General features: G+C 38.8%; 1 protein-coding gene across 4 annotated transcripts in view; it reads left to right on the top strand.

Annotated features, from left to right (window-relative positions):
- UTRN (utrophin) overlaps nt 1-13,332 on the top strand; it is a 692,661-nt gene that overhangs the window by 301,410 nt on the left and 377,919 nt on the right. For all 4 annotated transcript variants that reach the window (XM_019526790.1, XM_019526791.1, XM_019526792.1 and 1 more), the window contains exons 40-45: nt 4,061-4,211; nt 5,524-5,699; nt 6,952-7,087; nt 9,350-9,499; nt 11,279-11,363; nt 12,510-12,715. In XM_019526790.1, coding sequence (XP_019382335.1) covers nt 4,061-4,211; nt 5,524-5,699; nt 6,952-7,087; nt 9,350-9,499; nt 11,279-11,363; nt 12,510-12,715 — 904 coding nt within the window. The remainder of the gene's footprint in view (nt 1-4,060; nt 4,212-5,523; nt 5,700-6,951; nt 7,088-9,349; nt 9,500-11,278; nt 11,364-12,509; nt 12,716-13,332) is intronic.

Raw genomic sequence — 13,332 nt, 5'->3', positions numbered from 1 at the left:
TGATGACTCCAAGATCCTTGGTATCTTGCTCAGATACCAAGTAGCACTGCTCTGCCCTCTGTCTTTTAGTGTTTTGCATCCAGCTTTCTTCTGGTGATGGAGCTTCTTTCAAGTTCTGGTGGTTTAGATTTTTTTGGAGGGCTCAGTATTTTTTATGTATTTTATGAATAGGCATTTTTAGCCCTGGTTTTCTACAGTCTGTCCATAAATTTACCAACCATTGGCAAGACAGGTGTGGGTAAGAGTGCTTCCATGCTGGCCATATTATGTTCAAAATATATATATTTGGAACATGAAATAAAGCTATGGATTAATTGCCATCAATAGATTCAAAAAAATGAAAAATTAGCTTAAAGTTTAATGAGTACATTCAATACATTCGCAAATTTCACTGTAAAAGTTGAAACAAAATGCCTTTGAAATAGAATAATAGAAACAAAATGCCTTTGAAGTAGAATAATAGAAAATTTGGGTAGGAAGGGACCTCAGGAGGTCCTCTAGTTCAACCCCCTACTCAAAGAAGGACCATCCCCAACTAGATGATCCCAGCCAAGACTTTGTTTAGCTGGGTCTTATAAACCTTCAAGGCTGGAGATTCCACAGCTTCTCTGGGTACCCTGCTTCAACTATTCTTCTAGTGAGAAGGTTCTTCCTAATATCTAACCTAAACTTCTCTTGCTGCAACTTGAGACCATTGCTCCTTGTTCGTCATCTGCCACCACTGAGAGCGGTCTAGCTCCATCCCCTCTGGAAGTACTCTTCAGGTAGCTGAAAGCTGCTAATTAAATCTCTTCTCAAATTTAGAGAGAAGTCCTAGTACTTGGTCTGAAATTGTTTTATCTACTGATCAGAGAAATTCTAGAATTTCTAAATTCAGTGCAGAATACTAGACAATTAGAATGTTGGTAAAACTGTATGGTGAAAAATGAAAATAGAAAATTCCAGAGGCAGTTTAATTTTGATTTATATAATGAGAAATCTGAAGTACAAAGTGTGTCCTTTTGTAGAACAGTTTATGTAAATCTGTGGTCTGCCTGAGAATTACAGATAGTCATAATTTTTGTGATAGAATAAAAGCAAAACTAGTTCCATGTTGACAGTTTACATTTGTTAATGGACATTTTAATTCATGTTTAAAAAGTTGGTATTTTAAAAAGTTGTACATAAAAAGCAAAGAATAAGGACTGCCACTTATTTATGGAGCAAATAAGGGTATTTCAAATAAAATGGTATTATTTGAGATGCCATTTAAATATTAAGTAAGTTACACTAGATATATTTATGACTAATGTGTTTACTACTTAAGTCCCTTTTAAAAGCACACTGGCAATAAAGAAGAACTAATCCTGGGGTCATCAAGAAACAGGAAATGCTCAGTGGAAACTTGCAGCATGTGACCTGCTTCATAGTCACAGGCCAGGCTACCCAGGGGCGAAAAAGGACTGTGGGAACTTGCTCTGCCAATACTCATCAGTAAGGAGAGCTGGAGGCTGCTGGCAAGGGCTGTCATTCCTCCCCCCCTCACATCCCTTTTAGCTGTGCTGTTAATGAGAAGTAAGCTCTGAGTTCACCAGCTGATCTCCTTTGGGGTGAAGTAAGTGCTCCCCTGACCCTTGCACAGACCAGGGGAGACCCATATGAAAGGTGGAGGGGGGAAGGAACAGCAGGGGTTGAACTCTCTTAGATGACAATCTCCTTTATGAGATTTTTTGTGTATGTATTTTTCCTCTCTTTCCATCTTGTTCTGTGCTCAGTCTGAGAACAAATGCTCTCCACAACCTTGATTTCTACTGGGAGGAAGTAAAGCATAGCATTTTGAGTATGTTTACACTCTGGTTTTAACAGGGAAGAGGTGCTAAATAGCTCTTCAAAGAAGCAGCTTTGAAGTCTGGCTAGGGAAAGTTATGACTTCTGCTGAGGCAGCCTGGAGCAGCAGAGATCAGCATGAGTCATGGGAAGTCCCATGGCAGGTAGCGCCTAGGGAGAAATCTGTTCACTCTGGGGCATAGGAGGCCAAACACTATCACCCATATGTAACTTGCCACATGTTCAAACAAGTGGCAAAGATATTCTGCATTTAGCAAGTAACATATTTGAAGATGGCTTGTCATTTTTGTAGCTCTTTCTCTGGTGATATTCATTGCTTGAATGTGTGGCACTTTACAGTTAATATATTAATCACACTTGTACCATCCATCAATACCTTAATTGCACGTCAAACGTAATGTCTGCCGGGACTTTAGACATATGGTGGAATCTTTCTTCGGGGGTGTGTTCCTTGATTTTTTTTTTTTGTGGTTTTCATAAGGAATAAATTAAATGCAAGTATCATTGTACATGTTGATGAGAAGAAGCCATTCGGAAGAACTGGCTGTTCCCTGGGTTCTTAGAAAAGTGTTTCTCTTGGGCTGTCAACAGTGTAATAGAGGGGAAAAAAGCAGATATTGTATTCCCACTCCTTGGCCTTTAAAAGATTAACAATAATTGATACTTGTATATAGTTTTAAGTATGTTTAGATGAAGAAGATGCAAATGAGCTTTTTCTTATTTTCAAAATGTTTTGCATTTCCAAACTGCAGATACCATTTGGGAGAAATTGTTCTGATTTTAAACCACAGCCTAGATTGGCTCTTTTTCCCCATCAAGCTAAGATATAATATTTTGGGAGTTGTCCAAAGAATGTATAAATTGTAAAGTAAATCAGCAATAATCAGGAAGCTTGTTTTTTTAAATTTAATTCACTTTTACTTATTGTTACCATTAAGTTAAACAAACATTTAATAGATTCATAGATTGTTAATGGCAATCTGGAAGGGACCGTGCAGATCCTCAGCTTCAGCCCTCCCCTGCTCTAGGCAGGAAGACAACTGGGGTTAGGTGATTGGGGTTAGGAATTTTAAAAATATTCCATGACAGGCAATACATGAGCGGTGGCAAAAATCAGCTGTAACTCCATAGCATGAACTTTTGATTTCTCAATGCAAATAAATAAAGTAAAAGAGACATAACACTAGTTGTTTCAGACTTGATTTGATGGTGATTGTATCTGATTATACCAGGGGAACTCCAAGTCTGTCTGTAGTGATGAGAAGTAAGTAGTTAAGTTACAGCCAAGTTAAGCAAAAGAAAAATCTAAGGTAGCTGTAAACATGGCATTGTGTTCTCATTTCCAAGTTAGTTCACAGTTTTTTTTTTCTGTTTTGTTTTTGTTTTGAATGATATCTACTGTCCATTTTAACTAGTATAAAAATACGATACTGTTACTCTAGACTTGACTTTTTGTATGTCAGTGACAACAATTGCATTTTCTCCTCAGTAATTGTGTTACAAAAGTGTTAATGATTTAAAAACAAAACAAAACAAATCAAAACAGAAAAACTGAACCAAGAAAAAAAACCCAAACCAAACCCAAAAAATCAGTATATGCAATTACTTTGTAATAGATTCTGTAGGACCTGCTTATGCAGAACCATTTTCGGTTGAGTTGAAATTCAGTGGTAACATGAGTACCATGTGATCAAGATCAGCTTCACTCATTAAGACTTCTGGCAGCAGGAAACTATGGTTTATGAGCAAAAAAGCAAGTTGAGCAATTAATCATATTTCATTTTTCACGCCCACTGAGGTTTGAACTATTTTATTTAAAAAAAAAAAAAAAAAAGTCTGCAGACCAATTTGTTGCAGCTAATCAATCTTTATTTTCGAAGTAATGGAAACCAAAGTTTCGTTAGCCTGCCCTTATTTCCTTCAGTTAGAAAGCAATGTCAGTTTGTACAGTTGGCTTTCACTATCAGTGCAATGCCAGGAACTCTTAAATATACAGAACTTAGTTAAATAGCCTTTCTATTCTAAACCTTTAAATTAATTTTTAAGAGCAATAGACTGAAACATGACTTTTAAGAAATACCTTTCCTTAGTAAGGAGTGGTTAACAAGCCTTTCTGATATGTAAAGCAAGTTTTTATGATTTAACTATCCTTAAATATAAATGGGAGATGCATCCCAATTTCCCCCCTAAACTAGTCTAGATAACTTTGAAACCCTTTCTTATTTCCAAACAGCTGTTTTGATAGGGCAGTTGAAGAATGGAGACAGTTTCATTGTGAACTAAATGACCTCACACAGTGGATAACAGAAGCTGAAGTGTTGTTGGCTGATGCCCATACACCAGATGGTAGCCTGGATTTGGAAACAGCTGGGATGCATCAGCAGGTATGTAGCATTCATACAAAGTACTGGCAAGCTGGCAAAATGTTTTCCACTGAATTCTGATGTTTGCCTACAAATGTATAAGGTACAATGCATATATTTGAAATTATGGTCATCCTTTGAAGTTACACTGAAAAAAATACGTTAAATAAAAATAGCTTTTCTCATTGTATTGTTGAAAGTATTTTTTTGTTTTTTTTTTTTAAAAGGTTATAAATTTATATATTATAATATGTTGCTCTGGTGAGTTCTAGTTTTGGTGGGTTTCAGTTTTGATCCTGCCTTCTTTGTTTGGCTGCTCTTTATGTGAAGCTTCATCTGGGTTCTGAACATTAATATATGCTTCTATAATTGCTTATTCTTTTAAAATAAGTAGAACAGCTATAATGCTGTGTTGGAGGAATCCGTTCTTTTTTGTGCTTGCCTTCTACCCACAACTTGTTTTTTATGATTTGCCTATATCAACATTTCCTAATTCTCTTCATGAATCACTGTGATGGACGAGCCATTTGGTGTGTTTAGCAAAAAATCTTAATTTCATTTTTATGAGTGATAGGATAAAGCATGGCTTTTAAGAAACACCTTTCCTTAGTAAGGAGTGGTTATCCAAATGTTAAATACCCATGTGTTACAGGAGAAAAGTATGATCCACCAAGGTTATATTTTATTCTTATTCTTAAAGCTGTGTGAAGTTTTCTTGTGGAGTATTGCTTTTCTCTTCCTTAAATAATCATCACCTCTAGTCTAGATGCACAGAGCAGTCTGTGTTAACAATGTAAGCCTTTTCTGGTTGTTAGGGATATTGTGAAAGCTTGAGCCCGACTCTTTCTGACTTCCCTTTGTTTCCTGAATTTTCTGTGATGTCTGCAGATCATGGCAGCAATGTTGTAATTATCCAGGCCAAAATACTGTGAGGTTACATGTACAGTCTGAGAAGAATAGGTGAAAAAGACAATCTATAGACAGTGTTTAAAATGCTAAATATTTTTATAATAAAAAACATACCTACGCATGACTGCAGATTCTCAAAGCTAACATCTCTGTGTACATTTCTTTTTTTTTATATTTCAGTAGTCTTCAGCAGCCTATTCTGCATCATTATCCTCTTTTATGACATTCATTAGGAAAGTGAACTAGATACGACAACAGACATGCAGTCATTTCTAAAGTTTAACATAGTTGATTGCGGTTGGTTTTAAATGGTCTTTATATTAAAATAATATGCACCAAGGGCTCATCTCAGTGTTGCAAGCCACATATCACAGTCACTTTTGATAACTAACAAAATTCTGCATCATATTTGTATTTGTGACAGGAACTTGAAGAGGGAATTAGCAGCCATCAGACTAGCATTTCAGCACTGAACAGAACTGGGGAAGAAATTATACAGAAACTGTCTACTACTGATGGCAGCTTCCTGCAAGAGAAACTGTCAGGGTTAAATAAACGGTGGAAAGTAATCACTACTGAGGTCATGGATAGACAGTTCAGGTAATAAGTTCATCAGAAATTTGGGTGCCTGAACAGAAATGATGGAGAATTTGGAAGAACTCCACAAAAGATGTAGGATTCTATTGCATACCATCGTTAGTCTGAATTTTCCTGACTTTGACCCCTTTCAGATTGCTACATCCTTTCTCTTAAAAGCATCAGTAGTCTACTGGTCAGTTAGATTGCTCTTAATGCAAATAAACCAAAAATGCCTTTCCACACTTTCTTCTGTTTTAAAATGCCTTCATTGAAAAGCTAGATTACTTGGAAGGAGCACTGCTAAATTCAGCTAGTTTCTCTGGGTGAAGTTGAATTGTAAGTACAGTTATTCTTATTTTTTAGTTTATATTAATTTGATCACATCTTCTGAAATGTTTATCATGGATATCTCTTGACCCTTCCACCCAACCCTCCCCACCATCCAAAAAAGAACACAGTGGGGAAAATATGTGTTTTGTAAGAGGTGAAGCCTTACATATGTTCATTTATCTTTATTGAAATAGATGCCTTATCAAGATTGAAGACCAAGTGCAGTTAGAGATAAAAATATACTGTAAAGAAATGTAAAAAGTATGCACTATCATTACTAGCCACCCTTCCCCTCCCCACGATGGACAGCTATTTCGGAGGGGAGCGGGGGTTCTAAAACAATTCTTCTTTTCAATCTTCTGTAATGCACACAGAGTTTTCTTAGTATTTTTGTTTTGCAAAGCCCTGTTACGTCTTTGAGTTTATATGAAGCATTTTCCCTCCATATATTTTCACAGGCAGTTGTCTGTAGTAGCTTATAGGAGTTGGGCCTTAGTTGCTGCTGAGACTTGACTTGAGATGTTTTTGTTACTGTATTCTTTTACTCTTGCACTACATATGAAAATTTATAGATTATTTTAAAATTTAAATAACACTGTGGTCTTGAATGTAATTTGCTTTTTATGGCTCAGAAAAGCCTTTGATCAGGAAAACTAATTTCTTTAGGACTGCCACTGGTAATAAATAAATAAATAAATAAATAAAAATCAAGTATTCCCCATTGGAAATAGTATGAGAATGGCACAATGTGTTCCTTGTTGTGGCAGAAGGTCGCAAGCTGTAGTATTTTAATTTGAAAACTTTGGAATCATCAGATTTACTGGATACTTGTTTTTTTCAATAAACGTGTGTATTTTCTTCTGCTTTTAATCAAGTTGTCTCCACTTGATAATGTCTATTGATTTCCTCATCTAGGTATGTTTTTTACCCTGCATTTCTTTAGGCTGAAAGGAGAGAATCAGCAGCTAGCCAATTACAGAAGGAAACTCGATGAGCTTAGCTGCTGGTTGGAAAATGTAGAAAATTCCCTGGAAACCAGACTTACATTCAATCATGAGGAAAACCTGCGAGAATTAAAGGCAAGATAGATAAAATTGTGCATGTTTCCCCCAACAAGTGTGTGTGTTTGTCCCAAGACCTATATGTGGAAAATAGGTGAAAAGATGGAAGGTGCTAGGAAAATAATACTGTCATTGTAAAAGTAATTTAAAGGCTAAAATAAAGGTATCCATTATTGTTATTCAGAAGCCCTGTAAAAAAGATCTTTGAGAGATGAATCATAGCAACAGAAGGGATTCTGGAAAGTCATTTTTAAAGGGTGACAAAGCTGATTTAATTAAAAAAAAAAATGTAACAAGCTTGTAAAACTTTTAAAACTGTTGATTCTGTTTATCAAGGTGAGTAGTATTTGAGATTTCAAATATGTGACACTGCAATTAGCATAATGTATTTGATTACTGAAAAAATTTAGAATATGTGCCAGCATTTTAATACACTCTAAAATACTTTTTTCTGGTAAAATAATTGAATAGTCAAGTAAAGTACCTCTATACAATGAGTATTGTGTCATGATCTCCTTTTTGTTTTCTGATGAGTTGTCTTACGTCCCCCTGGTAGTTGGGGAGAATGGGGAAATTATTATTAATTCTTATTACAGAAACTCAGCTGCTCTGGAGTGGTAGTCTGGTAATGGCTGTTGACATTAAAGTCTAGATGATTAAATGAGTGTATACTTACTTTTATTTATTTAGTTTTGCTTGATGATTTAAAGACAAATGATATAGTTCCTATTCCTGAGATCCTGCAACGTAAGGCCCTGTTCTTGTAGACAGTTAACCCCCTGCATAAATCTTCTGAACTAAGTGAGGACTGTCCAGACGAATTACTTGTTTGGATGTGTCTTGGAACATAACATTAACAAAAGTAATAATGGACAAGGGGCAGATTCAGGGATCATAAGCAGCCCAGGAAGTTTTGTACCGTATTATTCTCATATCCATTCATTAAGGGCAGCCCTCCATATTAAAATGAAAGAAAAAGGTGGGTGGAGAGCAGAGCAATTGTTTTGTAGTAAGTTCCCTGTGGGAGCTCCTCTGTGCTTGAGTGAAGTTTATTTCGTGACAGTCTTAATTCTTTTAATGTTTGAAATCTACCTCTAGTTTTAACAGACTAATCAGCTGAGGCAGGTAATCAGTTCATTGCAGTTTGCATGTTAAGTACACCCAGAGATAAACAAGGGCAAGGACTTAATTTCTTTGATAAGTAACATATACAAGTAAAAATAAATAAATAAAAAATTGCTTACTCTATTTCACTTTTGGTTCTTCTAATATTTGTATCTCTAAACCAATATGGTAGATGCCAGGGAAGATAATGGGTAGGGGATATATCACTCTAAATCTGTCTTGTTCAGTGCTCTCCCTCTAGCATCCATTTGTGTCACTCTCAGAGACAGGATACTAGGCTAGGTGGATCATTGGTCTGACCCAGTGTGGCACTTCTTATGTTTTTACTACAGGTGGAAAGTAAACTCTGTTAGTTAAATAAAGTATTTAACTATTTCTGAATGTTTTAACATGTTTGGGGTAGGGGTGCACTGATAAAGATTTTTTTTGGCCAATACTGCCTCCGCCCATCCAAGCATAGCCCCAGCCAAGCCTTCCAACTGGGAAGAGGCTGGTGCAGCCCCTGGCCCCAAGCCTACAGCAGGCAGCCCGCCTTCACCCTGCACACACATCTGGGTGCACATGCCTTGCCTGTGGGTGCACACAGTGATGGGGAACCACTCCTCCCACCTTCCCTGTGCCCCTGGGATGAGCTGCCTGTGGCTGCACTGGTGGGGCTGCATTCACTGCCCTGGGTGGGCAGCACTTGCCCATGCTCCACTCCCCCTTCCCCCCTCCCCCCGCAACTCATTGTGGGGAGCCTCCATCTGCCTCCCCTACCTCTCTTCCTTCTCCTCGCTCCGTCCCCCGCCCGTACAGATTTACCAGCCAGATGCTGCTCTCCATGCTGCTGGGCTGCATTCCTGGCTATGTATGTGCATGCTGTGGCTCTGCACAGGCATGCAGCATTTATCGGTGACATTATCGGTTATACTAGCCAAAAAAAGCCAATTGCCAATAATGTTCATTTTTGTTTTATTGGTGCCAATCTGATCACAGTGCACCTCTAGTTTGGGGCATTATTATATTTCTAGTATATCTGCTGGTTTGTGTTTATTTTTTCTGCAAACCTTCCAAATGTCAAATGCTTAATTTAAAATAATTTGTGTTATCTTTGTGTTTGTGTATTTGTGTGCGAGTATCTTCAGACTAAAAGCTTTCTCCTGTTTTCCTTAGAGTGTAAGTGAAGAGATGGAAGTACAGGGGGAGAAACTGAAATTGTTGAACATAACTGAACCTGAACTGCTTTCTGATAAAAACATTGCTCCTCAGGAAAAGGACAGAATTTCTGACTGTTTGAGGACTCTCAATGTCAAGTGGAACAAGGTATGCAGTCTTGGTTCATTTATTAATTGTCATCTGCATACATCACAATATATGTAAACAGAGGGCTGTCCTCCATCATACTCTTGAAAGTTTTAGAAGATATAGATCAGGGGTGGGTAATTATTTGGGCCACAGGGCCACTTGGGGAGTTTTGGTGAACAGTTGCAGGCTGGGCCAGTAACCTACTTTCCTCCCCACCCCCTGGCCTGCAGCAGCTCAACAGAACTCCCTAAGTGGCTCTTCCTTGGTCCCTGGCCCTGCATGGCAATCCCTGACCTGGCCCTGGTTCCAGGGTCTCCATGAAGACCAGCCTGGGGCAGATCCATCATCTGCTCCTGGCCTGTCCCTACATGTGGGACTGGCACCTCTTGCAGGGAAATGCAGGTAGTGGATCATGGCTCTAGCCCAGGCTCCAAGCCCATGCTTTTACTTCCCCATGATCCTGGCCCCACTCACCCACCCCGCTCCCAGATGCCACACCCCTCCTGCCCGCAGCCGCAGCTGATGAGACCCTGCTTGCTCTGCAGGGCAGATAGTCCTGGGTGTCTGGGCAGCGGTGGCAACAATGTCAGTGGCAGCCAGAAGGAGCTGCCACTGCTGGCAAGCAGAGTCCAGCTGCCACATAGTCCCAGCCCATCCGCATGCCTGGGGGTGGCAGAACTATCTGCATGCTAATGGCCGAGGCTGCCCATGTGCCTGGACCACAGGATCCACTGTGGGGCAGATAAAATCCCTGGGCAGGTTGTATCTATTCCATGGACTTCATTTTGCCACCCCTGTTGTAGATTCACATTGAAGGAATGTTTAATCCCTCACTAAATAAAATAACTTATCTTCTGTGTTTGCCAACTAAAAAATGTTCCACTGATATAAGGTCTCTTCTCATTTGTATCTTTTGGATTGGAATGATTTTTTTTTTTAAAGCATTAGATTGATGCTGCTTAGAACAAGCTATAAAGTTTCAGTTAGACACAGATTTTCAAAATGAAACTTTTTAAAAAATTTGTCTAAGTTTTGGTAGTTTGAGACAGTTTTGGATGGGTCGGGGGAGCTATGTATTTACTAGGGGGAAAAGGGGTTGTGGGGTATTGTTGTATGTTTGATGTTCCAGGAAGTATATAAGAGGCAAGGATTTTTGTGATATCGTTTATTGGACCAACTATATAGTTGGTAAAGCTGTTGAACAGCCTTTCAGGCATCAAGTGCCCTTCCTCAAGGGTAAGCTAAGAGGAAGAGGGACTTCACAGCCAGGGGATGAAAGTGTGAATAAAATATGTCTATTTCTCATTTGCTCCATTCACCCATCCCCACCACCCTCTTTTCAAAATGAGAGTTTAATCAAATTTGTTTGTCCCCAGTAACTACTGGGAAACAGGGGATTTAAAATGTAGAAAACTATCTCTCAGCTTGCTATTTTGGACCATATTATTTGCCTCTTCTAGTGCCTGAACCTAGTGGCTTAATGAATCGCTGCTGTGGTACATAGAACAGAATGGACAGTATTGTATGTCTCCTGTCTTAAAGTCTGTCTGGATGAAAAAAAGACTTAAATAAGATGTGTATAGAAAAGGGTATGGGGAAGGGTACAGGGCAACATTCATTATGATGATTAAATATTAGGTTTATGTGCTGTGTAAGGAAATGTGTCACTGTGAACACACTGTTAATATTTTTCTATATTTTGTGATCAGCTTCTCTTTGTATTTATAAGTGTTTCTTTCTTGCCATTAGAAAAGTAGGTTTCCTTACCTTTTTTTCTGCTTGCATGCTGTGGTGTAGGTGTTCAAAGAGGTACCCGACAGAGTAAGAGAACTAGAGGTATATGTTGAGCAGCCTTGTTTTGTAACACAAACAAAGCCTTCTGGTGAGTACTGAATGGGAAATCTACTGCTGAGTCATGTCTGGTTCATTTCAGTTTAATCCTATTTGCCATACACACTTTCTTTTTATTAATTTAGATGAAGTGCATATTATAATATGAAGAGTTTTACATCATTGGGCTTGGTGTTGCTTTCATGTTGTTGAGAATGCACAAGCTTATTCTGAGAGAAGATACAGGGTTTTCTTTATTGCTCCTGAGGGTGCAGTATTGCCTGCCTACTATTAATATTGTGGTCGTATCTGGCACAGCCCATCATGGACTACGGCCCTACTGTACTAGAAACCATGCAGACACTGAATGAAAAGGACAGTTCTTGCCCCAAACAGCTTCCAGTCAGAGCAAATGGGCTGAGGAAGCTGTGTCCCTGCTCCTTTAGATTTGAATTTTTTTAACTTCTGCAAGTTATGATACGTCTAGAAATCATGATTCATGTTTCATCTTCACAACGTTTCCTTCTTTGGAAGCCTGTGTTTATTTTGTAATGAATGTGAACATTGCTTGACTCTACCGGTACAAAATTAAATAATGATGTGTATTTTGTTTTCTCTGGGGATTTATTATGTAGCTGTCAAATTGTCTTAAACGTTATTGATGTGATGCTCTGTCTCAACTCCTCCACTCAAGGTGAGAACAATAGTCCTTTTTAGGGTCAGGAAGGAGTATTCTACCCAGTGGTTGGATTGGTAAGGATTGCGGGGCTTTTGCTTTTCTCTGTAGCAAGGGACATGGCCCTCTTCCTTGGATCTCTTGAATATATTTTAACAACCCTTGCATCAACAGGATGCTGGCTGCTATTGTCTTCCTGCTTTACTTGTAGCAAGGTAGGGGGACTTTGTCTTGTAGTTGTGTGGCAAGGCTGACGGTAGTTTTAGTAATAGGTTAGGCCAGGATTTGTTTGGGATGGTTTGGATAGGGATGATCCTGCCTCAGGCAAGGGGTTCTGCTTGGTGACTTTCAGAGATCCTTTCCAGACTTACTTTTCCATGATTCAATGATATTGTCATTAATTTACAGACATTGCAGCATATGCCATGTTACTGCATCACTAAGGGCCCTTTTTGGATTTGAATGTTTTTAATATTAAATGAAAATATATTGCTAAAATGCTGACTTACTTTATTGTTTCAGATGTCCAAAAGGTGGTGCTAGTATCATCTAGCTCAGAAATCCGTGTTCAAACTCAGCAGGCTTTGGAACTTTCTACCCCTGCTGACCTGGATAAAACTACAACCGAACTGGCTGACTGGTTGGTATTGATTGACCAGATGCTCAAGTCAAACATAGTCACCGTGGGAAATGCTGAAGAGATCAGTCGGACTGTTGCTCGTATGAAAGTATGTGTCACTGGGATGGCTAGTGATTTTAAAAACCCGCAGCAACCCATAATTTTTGTCTTGTTCTTCCTCTTTTAAATTCTTACATTCTGTGGGAGAAAACAAAAGGAGAATCATTGTCTCTTACAGAAGGCAGCACACAATTTAAAAAGACTGCTATTTGAGAAATGAGACTGCTTTAAAATTACACAAGGTCGATAAAAGTTATTGTGGTCCTCCTTCCACCTATCATCCCCACGTTTGTTAAGCCCTAGGCCAAGGGTAGGCCACCCCAGCATGCATGAGAGAGGATGGCATGCAAAGGGGCTGGAGTTGCGCTGCCACAACAAGGATCAGGCTCCTTGTGGCTCCCTCCACTGTCCGCCCCAGCATGCCAACATTTTAGAAGTCAAGGTTGTGGGTGTTTTTGGCACTTTGCCCAAAAATATTCCCAACCCCTGCCCTAGTTTTACATTTCTATACAGACTTGGGTCTATGCAATTTTGAGGTCTACATCCAATGATATGAAGAGGAACTCCTGTATATAAAATGTATCTCTGTGGGATTGTTAGAAATCATCCTTTTTTGTGTGTATAGCTTATACTGGAAGATGGGATATCCATTTCTAATCAGTTTAA

This window comes from Gavialis gangeticus, unplaced genomic scaffold (assembly GCF_001723915.1).
Source record: "Gavialis gangeticus isolate Ggan-Ray unplaced genomic scaffold, GavGan_comp1, whole genome shotgun sequence".
NCBI lineage: Eukaryota > Metazoa > Chordata > Crocodylia > Gavialidae > Gavialis > Gavialis gangeticus.
The sequence above is the reverse complement of the archived record's forward strand: the minus strand, read 5'-3'. Positions and strand labels throughout refer to the sequence as shown.